Consider the following 23,741-nt stretch of genomic DNA (forward strand, 5'->3'; position numbering starts at 1 on the left):
TATGGGGTGCAGTTAAGAGTACGGCGCTGACAACACCAGGAATGTGGTTTGGATTCTCTGGTGGGCCAAAATGGGCTAACTAAGTCACTTAAATGATTCCTGTCAGAGATGAGTGACTCTGCAACTGGCCAATAAGGTGACTTCCTCTACGTGCTGAATCTGCTCCTGTATTCACATTCTCTCCATGGGAATCAAGCTGTGACGTACTGGTCCACATGTAATTCAATAGTGTGTAAGACATAAGAATCCATCATTCTAGAAAAAAAGATAACTGAACATGGCCTCAATGAAAACACCTGTTCAACAATAAAACCTCACAACCATATCAGCCCAACTAAAATACAATTCAGCAGGTGCAAAAAATCCTATGAGATTTCATCAATTCCACCCTACCCTCTCTCACAAACACAATGCGATGGACGTGTTAAATTGAGCGAAGGAGGGAGCGCCATTCAGCTGCCGATGACAAATTGACTTTTCAGGATGACATTCCGTGGATGCTGGCGGATGGCCTAACGAGCCAGGAAATGATGACGCATCATATGGGGGGAGGTTAGAGAAAGAGCAAGAGAAAGAGCGAGAGCGAGAGAGCGAGAGAGAGCGAGAGAGAGCAATATGTCTGGAATGGATGCTCATATCAATATCACATTCAGGATTGATACAGTGCTATATAGTGTATGTGAACCACTGACATACATACATACACGGTACAAACGTCCATATGGAGCACAGTCCAGGACATTAAATTGTGTGTACATTTTGCACAGCACAAATGTGGAGCCCTTTCTACTCAAAGTAGCTTGAAATATATGAAATATGAAAAGTAATTGCTTACATTTTGTTCACTGTGACTGAAAGCCATGTCAAATACAGTGCCTTCTACCAATAGGTGCCCTTTGCAAGGCATTGGAAAACCTCCCTGGTCTTTGAGGTTGAATCTGTGTTTGAAATTCACTGCTCGACTGCGAAACCGTACATCTAATTGTATGTGTGGAGTACAAAGATGAGGTGTCATAAAAAAAATCATGTTTAACAAAATGATTGCACACAGAGTGAGTCCATGCAACTTATTTAGACTTGCCATAACAAAAGGGGTTGAATACTTATTGCTTTCCATTTTTAATTGCACTGAACAAAAATATAAACGCAACACCTAAAGTGTTGGTCCCATGTTTAATGAGCTGAAATAAAAGATCCCAGAAATCTTTCATAAGCACAAAAAGCGTATTTCTCTCAAATTGAGTACAAATGTGTTTATATCCCTGCTAGTGAGCATTTCTCCTTTGCCAAGATAATCCATCCACCTGACAGGTGTGGCATATCATATCTGATTAAACAGCATTTATTTATTATTTAACTAGGCAAGTCAGTTAAGAACACATTCTTAATTTCAATGTAGGCCCATAGGGCTCCTGTTAAAAGTACAGAACTATGGGCCTACAGCAAGTCAAACTTACTCCATAGGCACCGTATTCCATACATAGGGCTCCTGTTAAAAGTACAGAACTATGTATGGAATACGGTGCTTATAGAGTAGGTTTGACTTGCTGTAGGCCCATAGTGCTCCTGTTAAAAGTACAGAACTATGGGCCTACAGCAAGTCAAACTTACTCCATAAGCACCGTATTCCATTCATAGCTCTGTACTTTTAACAGGAGCCCTATGAGCCTACAGCAAGTCAAACCTACTCCATAAGCACTGTATTCCATACATAGGGCTCCTGTTAAAAGTACAGAACTATGTATGGAATACGGTGCTTATGGAGTAGGTTTGACTTGCTGTAGGCCCATAGGGCTCCTGTTAAAAGTACAGAACTATGGGCCTACAGCAAGTCAAACTTACTCCATAAGCACCGTATTCCATTCATAGCTCTGTACGTTTAACATGGGCCCTATGAGCCTACAGCAAGTCAAACCTGCACCGTATTCCATACATAGGGCTCTGGTCAAAAGTCGTGCACTAACTCAGTGTGGCCTCAGTGTGGCCTTGTGTTAGCGTGTTCGCCCTGAGATTGGAAGGTTGATACCAAACTATAAAAATAGGATTTGTCTGTACTTGGCACTCAGCATTAAGGAAATAGATTGGGGGTAAGGAAGGCCCTGCGACAGATTACCGTTCTGTCCAGGGGGTGTACTTGTACCCTCACGCGCCTATGAGTCATTCCGGCAAACTTACACTGGGAAGCACCACTGGGGCATCGGAAAAATTGTAGGTTTATACCACAGCACAGCAGTAATGACAAGGTAAAATGAGTAGACAGGGTGTAGCCTACACACTACACAGCTTGTGGTGCTCAGAAACAGCTGCTGTACCCTCCAGTCAGGCACCTGACCTGCTTCAATTAACATCCGGCTGTAGTGTCAATAGAGCGTGTGTAAAACAAGTTGTTATGAAAGGATAAATGTGTTCAGTAGGGGAACTTTAGAATCACGACAACAAGGGAAAGGAACCGTCTGATGTGGTGATAGTCCCTAGAGACGCCTGCGCTCAGACCAGGGGGGGGCTAATTTAACAATGACAGAATCCCTGGATACAAACACCCCGGATGGGATGGGGTGTGTGCGTGGGTTTCTCTCTGGTACCCATCTTACCAGGGGCCTGGAGCCCAGGCTGGAGCAGCGGAGTGACTCGAGCTCCTCGGTCATCTTGGAGGCCAAGGCCTGCAGGTAGCCGCGGGCGTCCTTCTCATCGCTCACCCTACGGGGTCAGACAGACATCAGCTTAGGAAAGGTTTCTGAAGAATCTATACAGGCCGTACACAGGGTTTAAACATTTTAAAAACAGAAAAGGAACATTTGCCCAGTTCACGGCCCCGTATAGCTGCCTTTCCCCTCACCACTGGATGATCTCGGCAATCTGGGCCTCCCAGTGAGCCACGCTCTCCTTCTTAGAGGCCAGGTCCTGCAGCTCGTCCTCCAGCTGACGGTTCTGAGCGGTCAGCTTGTCCACAAACGTACACAGCTGAGAGAGAAAAAGCGGGAGATAGCAGGAGATGGAGGGGGGTACGGGGGACCGGGATATAGTAGGGGAGGTGGAGGGGGGGAGAGAGAAAGAGAGTGACAGGAAAGAGGTAGAGAGTAGGGGAAGAAGAGAGCGGGAGCGAGAGAGAGTGTCAGGTTAAGTGTCCATTCACAACACCTGTCTTTCCCACAGCGTGTACCTCTGTACGTATGTGTGATCCTTACCCTGTCGGTCTCCGCGGTCAACTTGCTGTTGTCCTCGGTCAGCATGCTGCGCTCACGCTCGTACTTGTCCTTCAGAGCGCCCACTGCCTCGTCCATCTCGGTTTGCCTGCACACACACGCACAGAATGAGATCTCAAGTACTCAAGTCTGCAGGTCAAACGGTCGGTCACCCTTGGTTAAACAGCTTGGGGACGGGGCAGGAGAAATGTAGCCCCTCTTACATTCATCGACGGTTCATATGAGCTCGAAATGAAAGGCTTGTTTTGAAGCTGTAGTGCTCGTTTATAATTAGGTTGCTTACAAAGGTTGGAGTAAAACAAGTTTATATTTGGGGTTCTGATGGGGGACGACAGTTGAACTGAGCTCATAAGTTATATTCTCCAAGAATCAATGGGTATAAATAATTATAGTGGATGCTAGCCTAGCCCACCTCGCACTCTCGACAAAGCCTATGCTATTATGTCCTAGTTAAACCTCTACTATCCTAACCCACCTCTTGCTCTTGGAAAAGCCTATCCTAAACCCACCTCTCTTTCTTGGCTTTCTCCAGCTTGTCCTTGAGTACGAGCAGCTCCTTGTTAAGGGAGAGCTGCTGGCCCTCTGAGTCGTGGAGCTCCTTCCGGAGGCCCTTGAGCTCGCTGGTGTGGGAGGCCTCGCGGCGCACTAGCTCCTCCTCGTAGGACAGCACCTTCTTGTCCAGCTCCGACTTTACCTTGGACAGCTCCTGAAGCAGCCCTGGGCTGCTGCTTCCGCTGCCGCGCGCGCTGCCCAGCTGCTTCACCTGGGGGGAGGAAGCGAGAGAAATGGCAAATAAACAAATAATTTACAACATGAATGAGAGAAAGTTTATAAATCCTCTTAACTTCTTGGTGACAGGGGGGCAGGTTTGAGTAGCTTGGATGAATAAGGTGCCCAGAGTAAACTGCCTGCTACTCTGTCCCAGATGCTAATATATGCATATTATTAGTAGTATTGGATAGAAAACACTGAAGTTTTTAAAACTGTTAGAATGATGTCTGAGTATAACAGAACTCATATGGCAGGCAAAACCCTGAGAAAAATCCAACCAGGAAGTGAGAAATCTGAGGTAGTTTTTAACTCAGCCCTTATTGTAGATACATTGGGATATTGGTTATGTTGCACTCCCTAAGGCTTCCACTAGATGTCAACAGTCTTTAGAACTTTGTTTGAGGCTTCTACTGTGAAGTAGGACCGAATGAGAGAGGAATGAGTCAGGTGTCTGGCAGAGTGCCACATGCTCTGAGGCGCGGTCACGAGAGAGTTAGCTCTCGTTCCATTGCTTTTCTACAGACATAGGAATTCTCCGGTTGGAACATTATTGAAGATTTAGTTCGGCTGGACCTGAACGCGCTTTTGGATTTGTTTACCTAACGCCCTAACAAAAGAAGCTATTTGGACATAAATGGACATTATCGAACAAAACAAACATTTATTGGGAACTGCGATTCCTGGGAGTGCATTCTGATGAAGATCATCAAAGGTAAGTGAATATTTATAATGCTATTTATGACTAATGTTGACTACCCAATATGGCGGATATCTTTTTGGCTGCTTTGTTGTCTGAACGCTGTACTCAGATTTTGCATGGTTTGCTTTTTCCGTAAAGTTTTTTTGAAATCTGACACAGCGGTTGCATTAAGGAGAAGTATATCTCTAATTCCATGTATAACACTTGTATTTTTCATCAACATTTATAATGAGTATTTCTGTAAATAGATGTGGCTCTCTGCAAAATCACTGCATGTTTTAGAACTACTGAACGTAACGCGCCAATGTAAAATTACATTTTTTTGGTAAAAGTATGCACTTTATTGAACAAAACATACATGCATTGTGTAACATGAAGTCCTATGAGTGTCATCTGATGAAGCTCATCAAAGGTTAGTGATTAATTTTATCTCTATTTCTGCTTTTTGTGACTCCGCTCTTTGGCTGGAAAAATGGCTGTTTTTCTGTGAGTTGGTGGTGACCTAATATAATTGTTTATAATATAATTGTTTGTAAAGCCTTTTTGAAATCAGACACTGTGGCTGGATTAACGAGAATTTTATCTTTAAAATGGTGTAAAATACTTGTATGCTTGAGGAATTGTAATTATGAGATTTTTGTTGTTTTGAATTTGGCGCCCTGCACTTTCACTGGCTGTTGGTGGGGAGGGACGCTACCGTCCCACATATCCCAGAGAGGTTAAGGATCTACGGGATCGGTGTCCCTATCCTGGGACGGTTGTTGCATACGTGTGCTATTGTGACTAGAATGATGTAAGTAACAAACTTTCCAGGACATGGGCAGAAAGCTTAAATTCTTGTTAATCTAACTGCTTTGTTCAATTTACAGTAGCTTTCACAATAAAAAACTACCATGCTATTGTTTGAGGAGAGTGTACAACAACACTTTTATCACGGCAACTGGTGTGATACATTCATCTCTGAGGGTAAATAATGTACTTACATTCAGTAATCTTGCTCTGATTTGTCATCCTGAGGGTCCCAGAGATAAAAATGTAGCATTGTTTTGTTGGATAAAATCCATTTTTATATTCAAATGTAGGAACTGGGTTCTACAGTTTGAACCCCTGTTGAAAAGGAAAAAATCTGAAAATGGGGTGGACAAAGTGACAGGCTAGCAACGTCACAAAAACGACAGACAAGAATGTCTGAAATGCTTCTCATTTTCTCTCTCATCATTATTGCCTTGCTTCCTGGAAGCCAAGGGACCTCCCAATCCAGCCCTGGTTTAGATAAGAAGTATATACAGTAAAGTAGTTTCGCATGCCAGGCCATAAACCTTGCTCTAATGCAACCCAGTCAAGCCTCCATAATGCTCTATGGGGGCCAGCTGTTAGTCTAGACCCATTGCCAACAACAACAAACACATACACAACTATATATAGCCATGCTAGAGGGAAGACCCCTCAGCTAGCTGGGGGGAAGGGAGGGGAGAAGGAAAAAGATAGAGCAGGGGGATAGAGGAGAGAGTACGAGGATAGTGGAGAGAGCGAGGAAGTGGGGGAGGGGAAAGAGAATGAAAGGGAGAGCAGGGGGATAGGGGAGAGAGTACGAGGATAGGGAAAAGGGTGGAAAAGGGAAGCACAGCAGGGAAAGGAGAAAGAGGTAGGTGGGGAGAAGGAGAGGTACTAGTAGGGAGAGGAGAGTTGAGACAGGTAGAGGAGGGAGAGGGGAGAGAATGTGAAAGGGCACAGGAACATCAGTGAAAAGGAGAGAGTGTGAACTCTGACCTTGAGGATCTCCAGTTCCATCTCCAGCTGTTTGGAGTAGACCTCGCTGTGCTCGCGCAGCTTACGCTGCTTAGATGCCTCCGCCTTGGCATCCTCCAACTGGGCCTCCAGCTAACACACAAACACATTGAGACAAAGCAGAGGTTAACGTCAACATACTGAGTTTTATATCCTTCCACCAGGAAATATTTATGCACACATATACCACATTATCATTCTGAACCACACCAAACATTCATGGGCATGTATTGAGTAAATATGTGTATGCATATATATGCATTAATATGCATTATGCATACCAGTACTGTGAATATGAATGAACAGTATTTGGGAGATGGTGAGGAGATGAGACATTGGTCTATCACCCTCCCTGGCCCCATTAACTTCAGCTGGGGTCACAAAACCCATGTGGACTCTGTTAGCGCACATCTCGGGGAAGGCCTGAGGGTGCATGCCAATAGTCTAAACTCTCCATCTGCACTAATCTAAAAACACAGGCAAGGCCAAAGCAATATGGAGGAAGCCTTCTAGGAATTTGCTTTAACCTGCCTAGTTCTTCAATGTCAGTGGAGGACGCTATTTTAGGACTACTGAGATACAACCCTGGGTTGTTTTGGCAGTGTGTGTATTATGTTTCCTAACCCCTAAAAGGGCTCGACAAACTCTATGCAAACTGAGATATGGTGTATCTTATACGGTCCGTTCCAAAAATTCAGCCACACTTAGGTACGTAGAACTGTGTAGAGAGAGACGCAAACAGAACTCCGTCGTTCAGTTTGCATAGAGTAAAGTTCACAGGTAACTTTTGAGATATTTTGTAGTTATGTTGCGCAAGTTGGAACCAGTGTGTTTTTCTGGATCAAACGCGCCAAATAAATGGACATTTTGGATATATATCGACGGAATTAATCGAACAAAAGGACCATTTGTGATGTTTATGGGACATATTGGAGTGCCAACAGAAGAAGCTCATCAAAGGTAAGGCATGTTTTATATTTTTATTTCTGCGTTCTGTGTCGCACCTGCAGGGTTGAAATATGCTTTTCTCTCTGTTTACGGAGGTGGTATCCTCAGATAATAGCATCGTATGCTTTTTCTAAAAAGCCTTTTTGAAATCTGACATGTTGGCTGGATTCACAACAAGTGTAGCTTTAATTTGCTATGTTGCATGGGTGATTTAATGAAAGTTTTATTTTTATAGTAATTTATTTGAATTTGGAGCTCTACATTCTCCCTGGCTTTTGGCCAGGTGAGACGCTAGCGTCCCACATATCCCAGAGAGGTTAATTAAGGGGATTCTGACATTCAGATGGAGAAATAAACAAATAGATAAAAAGCTGATGATAAAAAGATACAGCTGGAGAGGTGTCACGATCGTTATAAAGAGTGGACCAAGATGCAGCGTGGTATGGTTCCATCCTCTTTATTAGGAAGTGAAACTCAAAGAAAACAAAAAAAACGCTAAACGAAACGTGAAGCTCAGGAAGTGCTCGCAGGCAACTATACATAGACAAGATCCCACAAAGCACAATGGGGTAATGGCTACCTAAATATGATCCCCAATCAGAGACAACGATAAACAGCTGCCTCTGATTGGGAACCATACCAGGCCAACATAGATCTATAATTCACCTAGATAACCCACCCTTAATCACACCCGACCTAACCAACATAGAGAATAAACATCTCTATGGTCAGGGCGTGACAAGGGGAGAGAAGTTGGTTTGTGCTTTCTGAACGGCAGGAGGAGCCATAGCACTAAAACAGGTTGTGTGTTGAGGTTTAGAGTCTGGTATTCTTGTATAGACACAGTCACATAAGCACACACACACAGTTAATAATACACATATCAACCACAACCAATACACTCAATTATGCCCTCATCACAGAAAGCTAAACATTGCTAATTTGCTTAATGTTGCTAACACATTGCCATTCCACCTCTGGCATGCTAACTCTAAGTGTTAGTGAACTTAATGTTAGTAAGCTAAGACTTAGCAAGCCAAATGTTACCAGAGATGGTAGAGAAAGCGAAACCTCCACCTCCTAAATGTTTTCAGGTCGGGGCAGGGCCACTCTGGTTTGCTTATTGCCCCCGACCTGCAGAGGTGGTGTCCCAGAGACTATAGAGAAAGGAGACATCTCACTGGCAAATTGTTTCTGGTCAGGATGGGGTGGGTGGGGCGAGCGTGGTGGGGACAATAAGTTGACCAGAAGCAGGTGTTCCCTCTCTCGCGTGAGCATGCCAGCTCACACGGGAAAGTATACTCACGAGAGAAAACGACCACTTACAAAGACAGGAACCTTGACAATTTTTCCAACAGTAAATGGCCTGAGTGAACTCAAATTATCCACCATTATTAATACTAGCAAGCAAAGACTTAGCAAGTGAACAAGATAAACGTTAGCAAGCTAAGACTTAGCAATCTAAGTACTAGCAAGGTAAAGGTTAGCAAGCTAACTGTTAGCGAGCTAAGTGTTATAAAGCAAAACCAAGCAAATTGTTACTTAGCAAGCTAAATGCTAGCACTTTAAGTGTTAGCATTAGTGAGCAGCGCGCTAGTCACTTTTACGTCTCACCTCCTTGCGAGCCTTCTCAGTCTTGCGGATGTCCTGGCGCATTGCGTCCACCTTCTGCACAGCAGCATCCATCTCCTCCTCCTTGTCGCGGAGCTGGCACGAGAGGCGCTGCTTGGTGGAACGCAGCTCGGCCATGCGTTCACTCAGCTCAGAGAACTCCTGAAGGGCCAGTTTCCGCTGGCTATGGGCCTCCTTCAGCTCCTTGGTCTGGGACTTGAGGCGCTCCAGGGACTCCACCAGTTGCTGTTGGTGGAGAAGCATGGGGGTGAGAGAGAGGTGGAGAGAGTAGATAAGGGAGGAAGAGAGTGAGAAAGAAAGAAGGAGGGTGAGATTTGGGGGAGGTAGGTTGTAGATGGGGAAGAGATGGAAGGGAGAGAAAGGTTGAGTGAAAGGGTGGGTGGGTAGGTGAGGGAAATGGAGAGAAAGAACAGAGTCAGGAGAGTGCAGAGGAGGAAGGGTGTGAGGAGTGAGAGGGCAGCAAAAGAAAAGAGAGCAGAGGAGGAAGGGTAGGAGGGAGTGAGGGCAGCAAAAGAAAAGAGAGCAGAGGAGGAAGGGTAGGAGGGAGTGAGGGCAGCAAAAGAAAAGAGAGCAGAGGAGGAAGGGTGGGAGGGAGTGAGAGGGCAGCAAAAGAAAAGAGAGAGAGCAGAGGAGGCAGGAGAGATGGTGAGAGAGAAACAGACAGAGCCAGACAGAATGAAAGGTGAGTAGATGAAATGAGGAGAGGGAGCAAAAGCATGAGAGAAAGGAGGATGAAAGAGAATCAGGAGAGAAATAAAAAGTAATCAGTGAACTACCAATTATAAGCTCGACTGACACTAAAAACGTACATAGATAATTAGCACCGAACAAATTCATCATCTCCAGCTCCACACCAAAATGTGAAAATGGTGGGTTTCTATGGCTGCCTGAACTTGTCCAATAACAAACGCATGGTGTGCACTAATAAAAATGAGCCTGGGGTAGGGGGGTGGGTTTGAAGGTCAGGGGGGGGGGGGGGGGGGGGGTGGGGCGAGAGAAGAGTGATGTTACCTTGTGGATTTCCTCCTTCTCTAGTCTAAGGGCTTTGACCTGCTTGTCCAGTGTCTTCAGCTTGGAGGAGGAGCTCTCGAAGTCCTGGCGCAGCGTCACCACCTCCTCCAGCTGGTGCTCCAGCTTATCAGAGTCTGAAAGATGGCAAAAGGGGGAGGAACTTCCTGGTTAGCGGGATGGTGATAGGTTAGGGTCAATGTTTCCCAAAAGGTCACAATTTTACTGGACAGGGGCTTCAGATTGGGTTTCAGGAAGAAATCTTTGATTTATTTTGTAAAAAAACGTAATTAATAAAACATACTACTTTGTTTATGCAAAAGGTGACAAGAAACTGAGCCCTACAGATGAAGAACCATAGATGTGCCTTATACACAGTACCAGTTAAAGGTTTGGACAACACCTACTCAAAGGTTTTTCTTTATTTTTACTATTTTCTACTTTGTAGAAAAATAGTGAAGACATCAAAACTATGAAATAACAAATACATATATTTGAGATTCTTCAAAGTAGCCACCCTTTGACACTCTTGGCATTCTCGGCATTCTCTCGACCAGCTTCATGAGGAATGCTTTTCCAACCGTCTTGAAAGAGTTCCCACATATGCTTAGCACTTGATGGTTGCTTTTCCTTCATCCTACGGTCCAACTCATCCCAAACCAATCTCAATTGGGTTGAGGTCGGGTGATCGTGGAGGCCAGGTCATCTGATGCAGCACTCCATCACTCTCCTTCTTGGTCAAATAGCCTTTATACAGCCTGGAGATGCGTTTTGGGTCATTGTCCAAATGATAGTCGCACTAAGGGCAAACCAGATGGGATGGCATTTCGCTGCAGAATACTGTGGTAGTCATGCTGGTTAAGTGTGCCTTCAATTCTAAATAAATCACGGACTGTGTCAACAGAAAAGCACCCCCACACATACAGTTGAAGAAGGAAGTTTACATACATTTAGGAGTCATTAAAACTCATTTTTCAACCACTTCACAAATGTCTTGTTAACTTCTTATGGGCAGTATTGAGTAGCTTGGATGAATAAGGTGCCCAGAGTAAACTGCCTGCTAATCAGGCCCAGAAGCTAAGATATGCAATATTATTAGTAGATTTGGATAGAAAACAATCTGAAGTTTTTAAAACTGTGAGTATAACAGAACTCATATGGCAGGCAAAAACCTGAGAAAAAAATCTTTGCCTACCCAATATACAGTGTAAAATGTGGTCCGATTGCACTTCCTAAGGATTCCACTAGATGTCAACAGTCTTTAGAACTTTGTTTCAGGCTTCTACTTTGAAGGGGGAGCGAATGAGAGCTGTTTGACTAAAGAGGTCTGGCAGAATGCCATGAGCTAAGTCATGCGTGCGGCCGTGAGAGTAAGCTGCGTTCCTTTTCATTTCTAAAGACAAAGGAATTGTCCGGTTGAAACATTGTTAAAAACATCCTAAAGATTGATTCTATACTTCGTTTGACATGTTTCTACTAACTGTAATATAACTTTTGACTTTTTGTCTGGACTAAGTGCCTGAGCCTCGTTAATTTGGATTTGTGAACTAAACACGCAAACAAAGTATTGAGATAAACTTTTGTTATTGACCATCATTTGCAAATAAATTCATTTAAAATCCTACAATGTGATTTTCTGGATTTTTTTCCCTCATTTTTTCTGTCATAGTTGAAGTGTACCCATGATGAAAATTACAGGCCTCTCATCTTTTTAAGTGGGAGAACTTGCACAATTGGTGGCTGACTAAATACTTTTTTTGCCCCACTGTATATCCACAGTAAAACAAGTCCTATATTGACATAACCTGAAAGGACACTCAGCAAGGAAGATGCCACTGCTCCAAAACCACCATCATAAGGCCACACGACGGTTTGCAACTGCATATTGGGACAAAAAATATTGTACTTTTTGGAGAAATGTCCTCTGGTCTGATGAAACAAAAATAGAACTGTTTGGCCATAATGACCATCGTTATGTTAGGAGGATAAAGGGGGAGGCCTGCAAGCCGAAAAACACCATCCCAAACGTGAAGCAGGGGGTGGCAGCATCGTGTTGTGGGGGTGCTTTGCTGCAGGAGGGACTGGTGCGCTTCACAAAATAGATGCCATCATGAGGGAGGACAATTATGTGGATATATTGAAGCAACATCTCAAGACATCAGTCAGGAAGTTGAAGATTGGTCGCAATGGGTCTTCCAACTGGACAATGACCAAAAGCGTACTTCCAAAGTTGTAGCAAAACGGCTTAAGAACAACAAAGTCAAGGTATTGGAGTGGCCATCACAAAGCCCTGACCTCAATCTCATAGAAAATTTGTGGGCAGAACTGAAAAGGCGTGTGCGAGGAAGGAGGCCAAAAACCTGACTCCGTTACACCAGCTCTGTCAAGAGGAATGGGCCAAAATTCACCCAACTTATTGTGGGAAGGTTGTGGAAAGCTACCCGAAACATTTGACCCAAGTCTAAATTGTTTAAGGCAATGCTACCAAATACTAATTGAGTGAATGTAAAGTTCTGACCCACTGGGAATGTGATGAAAGAAATAAAAGCTGAAATAAATCATTCTCTCCACTATTATTCTGACATTTCACATTCTTAAAATAAAGTGGTGATCCTAACTGACCTAAGACAGGGAATTGTTTCTAGGATTAAATGTCAGGAATTGTGAAAAACTGAGTTTAAATGTAATTGGCTAAAGTGTATATAAACTTCAGACTTTAACTGTGTGTGTGTGTGTGTGTGTGTGTGTGTGTGTGTGTGTGTGTGTGTGTGTGTGTGTGTGTGCGCGCGCATATATTATATTTGTTTTATTTTTACAATAAAAATACTTATATACTGTCAGAAGTCAATTATTTGAGTGCACAATATGACATATACAGAAAGGAAGTTGAGTTTACAATAAAAAAAATACTCTTTATTATTGTCAGAAAATAAAATGTCGTCCCCACACTCCCCTACCATGTAGGTCCATTGCTTGGTCAAGAGTTGTTGACATCTGACAGAGTTTAGCATAATAGATCCCTTGCATCAACTGGATTTGCCTGAGCTTTGTTATAACGGCCACTGATCGCTCTACACGTACAATATCTTGAAAATATGGTACTCATGTTTGAGACGAGAGGATTGTAGGGGTAATCCAAGCACTAAGGATAACCTTTTTGCTGCTGTTAACCCCGCATAAATGATTCTGTTCTGAACCATTTGCAGAACAAGTGAAGAGTCATCATTCAATAAAAATAAAGGTGCATCTTTGTTCACAGGGAAACCCATCATTTTGTAAGGAAATCTGAAATATGTGACCAGAACTGGGACCCCACGGGACATTCCCAAAACATGTGACCAGAACTGGGACCCCACGGGACATTCCCAAAACATGTGACCAGAACTGGGACCCCACGGGACATTCCCAAAACATGTGACCAGAACTGGGACCCCACGGGACATTCCCAAAACATGTGACCAGAACTGGGACATTCCCAAAACATGTGACCAGAACTGGGACCCCACGGGACATTCCCAAAACATGTGACCAGAACTGGGACCCCACGGGACATTCCCAAAACATGTGACCAGAACTGGGACCCCACGGGACATTCCCAAAACATGTGACCAGAACTGGGACCCCACGGGACATTCCCAAAACATGTGACCAGAACTGGGACCCCACAGGACATTCCCATAACATGTGACCAGAACTGGGACCCCACAGGACATTCCCAAAACATGCGACCAGAACTAGGACCCCACAGGACATTCCCAAAACATGTGCATTAGTGGTGTTCCAAAAGCATTCATATGTCATCTATCACATATTGGAGTAGGAATCAGCTTAATCTTAAAACGTCTAAATGGGGTTTCATAACTTCTATGTATAAGCTGGTGTGCTGGCTTTTTAGAGGAAACAAATACATTCTCCCAAATGATATCTCAGTTCAGGTTGTGTCCCAGTCCCTGCATTTCACGGTTCCATACTGTGACACCCAATGTAAAGCATTTAACAGACAGCAGCCAATCATATGTATCAGAGACCATTTTAGATGTTAATGAAGGGTCTATCCATGTAAGCATTATGTGGGATGTTAACAGACAGCAGCCAATCATAAGTATCAGAGACCATTTTAGATGTTAATGAAGGGTCTATCCATGTAAGCATTATGTGGGATGTTAAGACAGCAGCCAATCATAAGTATCAGAGACCATTTTAGATGTTAATGAAGGGTCTATCCATGTAAGCATTATGTGGGATGTTAACGGGGCATCTCATGGTAAACCATAAGCTTTTAACAAAGATCTTAACTGTAAGTAAAGGAACAATGAAAAGCCTGGAAGTGAATACATTTGTTTGAGGTCCTGGAAAGGTATCAGTCCCTTATCATTATGCATGCCTCACAACGTATGCACACTCTTATCTGTCCACAATGGGTACACAAAAGGCTTATTGTTTGTCAGCAGGTTGTCATATAGGAAACGGTTCACAGAACGTCTTAGCGTTGCCTATATGTTCATCAGCGTAGTACCATACATGTAATGAGTTGGAAATAATTGAACCAAATTTTATGAATGCTGTTTTGACCTTGATACCGGAAGAACCTTCACTGTAAGTCTATGCGGTGCAACAAGTGCCTCCATGCCTCTACAAGAAGCTGCAATAGAATCATCGGACCATACTCAAGGATTTTATTTGTAAAGACAAGTAATATAATTTGTAACGTGGAAGAGACAAGCCTCCTATTCCCTTTAACTGCATAAGAGTATCATATCGAATGTGTGGCTTTTTATTATTCCAAATAAACTGAGGTCATTGACTTCAATTCCTCAATGTATTTTGGCAGAAGTGGTACAGGCAGCACAGAGAAAATAAAATGTTGTCGACCGAGTACGTTCATTTTTGCTATGGCAATCCTACCTTGTAATGAGATGAGAGAACCCTCTCTGCAAATCAGAGGTGATCTCCTCTTTTAGTTTGACATAGAAACTTGAGAAATTTTGGTGGGTATGCATACGCCCAAATAAATAAAGTCTGCCTCATGCCACTGCACTGGATATGTAGCAGGCATAGTAAGCAATTTCGCAGGGCAATTAAGGGGCATCAGTATAGATTTTTCCCCAGTTTATTTGATATCCAGAGAATTAACTGAAAATAGTAAATACTTTCAGAATCAGTGAAAGGGAAATTGAGATGTCTAAGAAATACAATAAGGTGTGATCGGCAGAGTGAGACTTTATGCTACCTTTAATATCGATGGGTGAAATAAGTTGATCTAAATCACTTGAGCAAGGGGTTCCACCGATGGTGCAAAGAGCGTTGGTGATAACGGACATCCTTGTTTTGTGGAACGTTGTAAACAGAAAGTCTTAGATATAATGTTTCCTGTATGCACAACTACTTGGGACGCATGAATACAATGTTTTTAACATGGCGATAAATCCTTTACCAAAACTAAAGGCCTCCAAAACACACCATAAATAGTTCCATTCTAGCCTATCAAAGGCTTTTTCTGCATCCAAACTAAAAAGTGCAGCAGGGACTGGGTCCTTTTTGGACTCATTTATGATGTGGAATAGACGTCTAATATTGTCTGAGGCTAAACAACCCTTTATAAACCCAGTTTGATAATCACTAATTAGATTTCCAACAAGCAGTTCCAATCTGATGGCAAGTACCTTTGCAAACAGCTTGAGCTCTGTTGTATTAAGGCTTAAGGGCCTATAACTTTTACAGTCTATGGGAGATTTTGCATTTAAAAATTAAATAAACAAACTACAATCAGTGAGGTGTTTTGGTCTCTATGGAATTCTCCATATTTGAATGCATGATTGATAGAACCAAGAATTAGTACCATATATCAAGAAACAGCTCAGGAGGGAAACCAAGTCCTGGTGATTTGCCTCTTTTCATAGATGTTAATGCACTCCTGAGTTCTTCAAGAGTACGTGGGGAATCAAGGAATCCAGATTGCTTTCTGTGGAGTTTGGGAAAGTCTAATGATGATAAGAAGTGTGTCATCTTACTATGATCAGGGTCTGCCTCAAAATGTATATAATTGGGAATAAAACTGCCTAAATGTATTATTCATTTCTGCCAGGTCATGTGACATCTTACCAGATGGTGTTTAAATTGTATTGATACCAGAAAATGCCTCATTTTGCTTAAGCCTTGCATCCAAAAAACGACTAGCTTTCTCCCCCTTAGAATAGTATGTTAATCTTGCGCGTTGCATTATAAACTCTTCTTTAGATTGCAGTAAAGTGTTCTACCAATCTTTTAATCATGTAAAAAATCTGTCCCTTTTGCTCTGTACATTTTTGTTTTTGCTCATTTTCAACCAGAGCAATCTGTTTTTCCAGATCTACTACTTTTTTTTTTTTTTTTTACTGCGAGTTATATTAATATCTGAGGGAAACTAGCTAGTTTCCCCTTAAACATTTTGTCCCCTCCCAAAGTGACTGAGGGGGATGTGGCTGTATCTGTATTAAACAATAAAAATGTCAACTTTGCTGAAAGTTGTGTCAAAAAAGCCTTATTCTGCAGCAATGCTCCATCTTCTGGTAGGTACCTTTCTGCTAAATAACCTCACACTCAACGTCAACAAAACTAAGGAGATGATTGTGGACTTCAGGAAACAGCAGAGGGAACACCCTCCTATCCACATCGATGGAACAGTAGTGGAGAGGGTAGCAAGTTTTAAGTTCCTCGGCATACACATCACAGACAAACTGAATTGGTCCACTCACACAGACAGCATTGTGAAGAAGGCGCAGCAGCGCCTCTTCAACCTCAGGAGGCTGAAGAAATGTGGCTTGTCACCAAAAGCACTCACAAACTTCTACAGATGCACAATCGAGAGCATCCTGGCGGGCTGTATCACCGCCTGGTACGGCAACTGCTCCGCCCTCAACCGTAAGGCTCTCCAGAGGGTAGTGAGGTCTGCACAACGCATCACCGGGGGCAAACTACCTGCCCTCCAGGACACCTACACCACCCGATGTCACAGGAAGGCCATAAAGATCATCAAGGACATCAACCACCCGAGCCACTGCATGTTCACCCCGCTATCATCCAGAAGGCGAGGTCAGTACAGGTGCATCAAAGCTGGGACCGAGAGACTGAAAAACAGCTTCTATCTCAAGGCCATCAGACTGTTAAACAGCCACCACTAACATTGAGTGGCTAATGCCAACACACTGACACTGACTCAACTCCAGCCACTTTAATAATGGGAATTGATGGGAAATGATGTAAATATATCACTAGCCACTTTAAACAATGCTACCTTATATAATGTTACTTACCCTACATTATTCATCTCATATGCATACGTATATACTGTACTCTATATCATCGACTGTATTCTTATGTAATACATGTATCACTAGCCATTTTAACTATGCCACTTTGTTTACATACTCATCTCATATGTATATACTGTACTCGATACCATCTACTGTATCTTGCCTATGCTGCTCTGTACCATCACTCATTCATATATCCTTATGTACATATTCTTTATCCCCTTACACTGTGTACAAGACAGTAGTTTTGGAATTGTTAGTTAGATTACTTGTTATTACTGCATTGTCGGAACTAGAAGCACAAGCATTTCGCTACACTCGCATTAACATCTGCTAACCATGTGTATGTGACAAATAAAATTTGATTTGATTTGATTTGCTTGGCGCTGTCAAGTAAGGTACTATCCAGGACAGCTCCACAGTCAGAAATGACAACGGGGAGCAGCTTGGTTTTCTGAATACACCTGTAGGTTGCCACAAATATGTAGTCTATCCGTGAAAATGTATTATGTCTTGAAGAAAAAAAAAGTAGCATCTTTGACAGTCAAATTCCTTAGACGTCAGGTGTCTAAAATATTAGCAGCAAATGAGATGAGGTCACCAGAGGCCTGACCAGCTTGAGAGTGAGATGAAACACGAGACCTATCTGAGAATTACATACCTGATTAAGATCTCCTCCCACAACAAGTTGGTATTCTGAAAGATCTCAGTCTTAGAGATAGAACTAAGGACAATAGAATCAGGTAAGTTTGGACAGTAGATTGAGGCGAAACACATCTTAGTGTGATTTATAACCGTAGTTACAAATACAAAATGTCCTGCATCATCATTATCAGAACCCTCAATCTGAACACGTAGTTTTCTATCAAATAATATGAAAACCCCTTTGATTTTGTTAGTGGCTGAGGACTGAGCAACACATTTATAGTACCTGTTTTGGAATCTATAGACAATCTTTTTGCGTCCGATGTATTCTAAGCATTTGGTACACTTGATAACAGAGTTCAAACCATGGGAATTTAACGACATTACGATGAGCTCACGGTTCATTTAAAACCTTAGTCAAATAATATTGATGGATGTGTGTATGACAAAATAAACAAGAAATTAAATTAAAAAAACACCTACTTCAATATAAACGAAAAAATATATTTGTGCACCATTATATACATTTGAACAAACTCATGTTTTTAACAATAATAGAAACAGTAACCACCCACAAGAGAGGAAGTCTATAGCGTCAACTGCTCTCTTTGGCTGGTAGGAACTCAAATTTGCTAACATCATGAGGCTCCCAAACAGCGACACACATCCCATGTCCAGTCCCATTCTGTCAGCCACTTGTTTTTATCCAACATGACATGAATACGTGGCAAAATTCCTTTCACAGAACACATTCATACCAAGCTGAGTGCTCTGTATGTCAATCCCCATAATGTTTACCCTACACCAGGACTGCTTTACTGACGACTAAATATTTTAGCCAGCTACAGTTTGCAGCCTGAACCCAATAATTATCCAGCCAGCTAACCTAGCCAGCCAGCGAACCATGTGCCAGCCAGCTAACCTAGCCAGCCAGTGAACCACGTGCTAGCCAGCTAACCTAGCCAGCTAGCCAACTCAGCAAGCGAACCACGAGCCAGCAAGCGAACCACGAGCCAGCAAGCTAACCTAGCCAGCTAACCAACTCAGCTAGCGAGCCATGTGCCAGCCAGCTAACCTAGCCAGCTAGCCAACTCAGCTAGCGAGCCACGTGCCAGTCAGCTAACCTAGCCAGCCAGCCAACTCAGCTAGCGAGCTACGTGCCAGTCAGCTAACCTAGCCAGCCAGCCAACTCAGTTAGCGAACCACTTGCCAGCCAGCTAACCTAGCAAGCTAGCCAACTCAGCTAGAGAGCCATGTGCCAGCCAGCTGCATCTTAGCCATATAACCAGCATGCCAACAGCCCTGTTAACAAATCCACCAGGCCCCTCATACCAAATAAACTACATTATGTCACTGAATAACAAATAAACATGGGTGACGTTAGCTAGTTAGCTTAGCATTAGTTGAGTCCATCTTACTAGTTAAGATGACCTTTCATGCGATGGGGTATCCAAGGAAGGAGGGGGGCCGCGTGGTTATCTGTTTCTTTAATTTGCCATGGGGAGAATCTGGAAGAATGGGGGGGGGGGGGGGGGGGGATAAGCAGGGTCCTTCTCTAGTAGTTGTCCTCAGCTGCAGCCTATGCCTCTTTCACATTATGGAAAATACTGGAGTGTTCCTAAACTCGTTTCCTGATCTTCAGGATGGCTGTGTATATCAGGAACGGGTGAAGTCCTCTTGTTGTCATTTGTCATTGTCGAAGGATTTCCTCTTCAGTTTCAATGCTGTATTCTGGGTAGAGTGCCAGATTGGATCTCCCATGTCTTGGTGGGTTCTCCAGGGCTCTGGTTCACCGCAGAATATCCACTCGGTCCTCATTTGTTAACAGGCAGAATATGAGGGTGCGGGGACGGCTATGGTTATTACTGCTACTGTAGATTCGGTGTGCCCGTTGAATTTCAATCTTCCTCCCTTGTAGCAATGGTATCCATTTTGGTAGATTCTCCTGAAGAAAACCTTTTGGGTCAGAACACTACGTTTTTTCCCAGGAAAAGCCCCAAAAGTAAACCAAGGGCACATCAAACACTTTCAGGTATTTGACCTTTGTGTTCCAGCCAGGCCTGATTTCAACACCCAGACAATGTTGAGTTGCTAGTCAATGACATTGGGTTGCCAGATTGGGTTACATTGAGAGACACTGACCTGCAAGTTTCTTCTTGAGCCTCTCAATCTCTTCATTGAGCTTCTTCATCTCCTTGTCTCGGCCCTGGGTGCAGGCACCGCGGCCCGGCCCGTGGAGAGACTGCACAGCCTGAGTGGACTCTGGAGGGGGTCAGAGGGGGCAAGAAACACAGGTCAAGGGTCAGAAGTCATGTCCACTTTAAACTGTGGGACACTAAGGGTGTGTATCAAAGTTGTCTGTGTGTGCATGCTGTGTGAGTGTTTCTCATGGCCTCGCTGGTGTGTGTGTCTACGCATGCGATCTGTGTGTGTGTGTTTCTTTTTGCCCTCTCACCCTGCAGCTTGCAACTCAGCTCCTGCTTCTCCTGCTCCAGCCGGCGGATCCTCCTCTCGAAAACCTCAACCCCCAGCTCCCTCTCCTGGTCCCTGGGACCGCCCTCCTGGGAGCCCCCGTCGGACAGTCCGGCCCTGTTGACGCTGCCGCAGTCCGAGAAGCAGCTGCCCGTGGTGTAAGTGAAGCCCACGAAGGGCAGGTGCTGGCCAGTGAAGCCTGTGAGCGTAACTGGAGGGCCAATGTCCTGTTGGGTAGGAGAGAGAAAGAAAGAGAAAGAGAAATCGGTTAGAGTCAAACAGCCAAACTGACCAAGGGAAGAGGTAATTAAACTACTGAGGTCGTGGAGGACAAAACCACTTATGGTTTTCATTCATAACCAGGGACCTGGGACTGTAACTGAGTGTCTTTCCAGTTAGTGTTAACGAGCTAGCTTGTTTCTAGTTAGCATTAATTAGCTAGCTCTGTTTGAATGTTAAATGACGAGACTGAGGCATTGATGCGAGTAACCAGTCTTGTTCAGCACATTGCAATACATCCGGGTATCTCAAGCACACCGGTAAAACACGGGAGTTGCAGTAATTAACATTTACCACCAGATGGCATCACTGTGCCATCTTACACCCATAACATCTTGCCTTTTATAAAATAGGACAGGAGCAGTCAATTCACTAACAAAACAAACCTAGTAATATTTTCCAACATGAACAGTGTAGGTTTTTTTTGTATTTTTTTCAGGTAACAATTTAACACATTTTGATACTCTTTTCACTTTTATCTCTGTGTCAACAATCCCAAATGGGAAACCTATAGATTAAGTATTTTTGGTGGCTGGGAAAGACGCCCGCAGCGTAAAAAGACAGGGGGCTTGTCTGCGAGGACTGCGGGTCCCCGCACAGGCATGTCACCTGACTGTCTAAGGGGAGTATTGATGGGCGAGGGATCCTGTGATCCCCTGGCTCTTCGCCCAGTGCCTCAGTCCCCAAGTGACTTGCTGGGGTTCCGTCTTTCGTCATGCGCCCCCTTTGACCATCGGGGTTCTGAGTAGGTGCTGGCTCAGAAATCCGAAGGTCAACCCTGGTACAACGGAACAGTGATCGACTTCGACCAAATAAGAGCGTGGTGCCACTTTCTGTACACAGGATCCGAGTCTCCAGAGGCCCGTCCGGTCTCCTGGTAGTGGCTTCATTCGCACCGTTTCACCCACCCTGAGCTCAGGTAAGTCTTTTGATGATTTGTTGTAGATGAACTTGGGGACCTGTCTTCTGTGACGTAGCTTCACCAGCACGTCTGTCACCACACATGGCTCAAGGAGAGTGCTGGCTACTGGCAGAGCTGCTTTTAAGCGCCGTGCCATGAGGCGCTGGGCCGGGCTGCTATCCATACCTTCTGTCGGGTATTGCGCCACTGCAGGATTGCTTTCCATGCAACTTTGCACTCTCGCAGAGCTTTTTTGCAGAGGTTCTTTGCAATTTTGACTGCGGACTCCGCCTTCCCATTAGCTTTTGGGTGCCGTGGTGATGAAGTGATGTACTCGAATTCCCATTCTGCAGGAAATTTTCGGAACTCAACTCCGGAGAATTGGGATCATTGTCTCTGCTGAGAGGTTGGGGAGGAGGTCAATCTCCCAGAAGTCTGAGTAATGATCGACTACCAGCAGAAAGTCTTTGCTACTGTGCTGGAAGAGATCTAGACTTACTCTCTGCCAGGGGCGCATCGGTAGCTTGTGGGACATCGTCGTCTCGCTCTCTGTTGCTCAATGGCATATTCATTGCAGATTGTACATTTACTGACAGTCTGATTTCACTCTGCATTCCTGGCCAATACAGTGTGTCACGTGCTGGTCTGTAACAGGCCTCACCTCAAATGCAACTCGAGTGCACGCGCGCCAACATCTCAGAGCAGAGACAGGGGAATAATGACTCTCTGACAATTACTCAGTTTTGAACACTGAGCTCCTCTTTGACTGGCCAATATTCTCTGACCACTAGAGAAGTTTCTTCCTTGCAGTCAGGCCAGCCCATCAGAAAAACAGACCTCAATGCCTGGAGTTGCTCGTCCCTCCCTGTCTGTGTGCTGTCTGATTTGTATAAGGCGCTGGTCCGTAACATTGAGGTAGTCAGCCTGGTTGATGTGTTCAACATCCACTTGCTCTGTTTGTAAGCTGCACCCGGCGTGTTGTTCATGCATGGAGCGTGTGTGAGTGCCTGATGCAGTAGTCCTGCTGAGCGTGTCACTCACATACATCTCTGGCCCTGGCTTATACACCACCTTGAGGTTGTAGTTTTGTAGGGCCAGTAGCATGCTATGCAGTCATTTCGGGGCATTCAGTAGAGGCTTGCTGTATATAGCACTAAGGAGCTTGTGATCTGTCTCTGCTGTAATGTTGTCGCGCCCGTACAGGTAGTGGTGGAAGCGTTGGCATTTAAACACAATGCTGTGGTACTCCTCTATCTGGGCATAGTTCTGCTCTGTTGGAGTGAGTGCCTTAGAGGCGAATGCCACAGGCTGGCCCTCCTGCATGAGGCAACAGCCAAGTCCATACTGGCTTGAGTCACTCTGAATCGTGACAGGTTTTGACACATCGTACTATCGCAGTACAGGTGTCTGGGTGACCAGTTGTTTTATTTCCCTCACCGCTGCGTCATGTTTTGGGAGCCAATGCCAGATGCTGTCCTTGTCCATGAGCCTCCTTAGTGGCTCACACACCTCAGAGAGCCGCGGTAGGAACTTGGCCAGGTAGGTGACAAATCCGAAGAAGCGCTGCACTCCCTTCAGATGGGTGGGGCATTTCCAAGACAGCCTTCACTTTTTCAGGATCCGCCTTCAATCCAGTGGAGGACAAGATGTGCCCATGAAAGCGGACCTCTGGCACTTTAAACTGAAGCTTTTTTATGCTTAGCCTTAGCTTGACCTGTCTGCATCTGACCATCAGGGCCAGCAGCTTGGCGTCATGGTCACATTCTGCCTCATCACTGTCCCCACAGCCCACTACGACGATGTCATCTGCTATGGGTTCCACGCCACTGAGTCCCATCAACAGCTCACGCTGTTTCCGCTGATACACCTCTGGAGCCACCAAACGGAAGCTTCAACCACCTCTTCTTGTCCCAGGGTGTCCAAAAGGTGGTCATGTAGCTGCTAGGCTCGTTGAGCTTGCACTGCAGGAAGGCATCTCTGGTGTCCACGAGCGAGAAGACTCTGGCCTTTGGGAGCTTGTAAAGAACACCCTCCAACGTGGGCATAATGTAATATGAACGTCGCAGAGCCCGGTTGAGGTGTTTAGGATCAATGCATATCCG

The 23,741-nt window shown here is 44.4% G+C and overlaps 1 protein-coding gene across 7 annotated transcripts in view; it reads right to left on the bottom strand.

Annotated features, from left to right (window-relative positions):
* The window catches only part of LOC110521031 (serine/threonine-protein kinase MRCK beta), a 133,497-nt gene that overhangs the window by 57,171 nt on the left and 52,585 nt on the right, over positions 1-23,741 (bottom strand). For all 7 annotated transcript variants that reach the window (XM_036975510.1, XM_036975509.1, XM_036975512.1 and 4 more), the window contains 9 exons: positions 20,443-20,686; positions 20,130-20,249; positions 10,054-10,187; positions 9,025-9,267; positions 6,445-6,555; positions 3,713-3,966; positions 3,186-3,291; positions 2,837-2,961; positions 2,592-2,697 (listed from right to left, as the gene is read on the bottom strand). In XM_036975510.1, the coding sequence (XP_036831405.1) occupies positions 2,592-2,697; positions 2,837-2,961; positions 3,186-3,291; positions 3,713-3,966; positions 6,445-6,555; positions 9,025-9,267; positions 10,054-10,187; positions 20,130-20,249; positions 20,443-20,686 (1,443 nt within the window). The remainder of the gene's footprint in view (positions 1-2,591; positions 2,698-2,836; positions 2,962-3,185; positions 3,292-3,712; positions 3,967-6,444; positions 6,556-9,024; positions 9,268-10,053; positions 10,188-20,129; positions 20,250-20,442; positions 20,687-23,741) is intronic.

Source organism: Oncorhynchus mykiss, chromosome 4, assembly GCF_013265735.2.
Source record: "Oncorhynchus mykiss isolate Arlee chromosome 4, USDA_OmykA_1.1, whole genome shotgun sequence".
Lineage (NCBI taxonomy): Eukaryota > Metazoa > Chordata > Actinopteri > Salmoniformes > Salmonidae > Oncorhynchus > Oncorhynchus mykiss.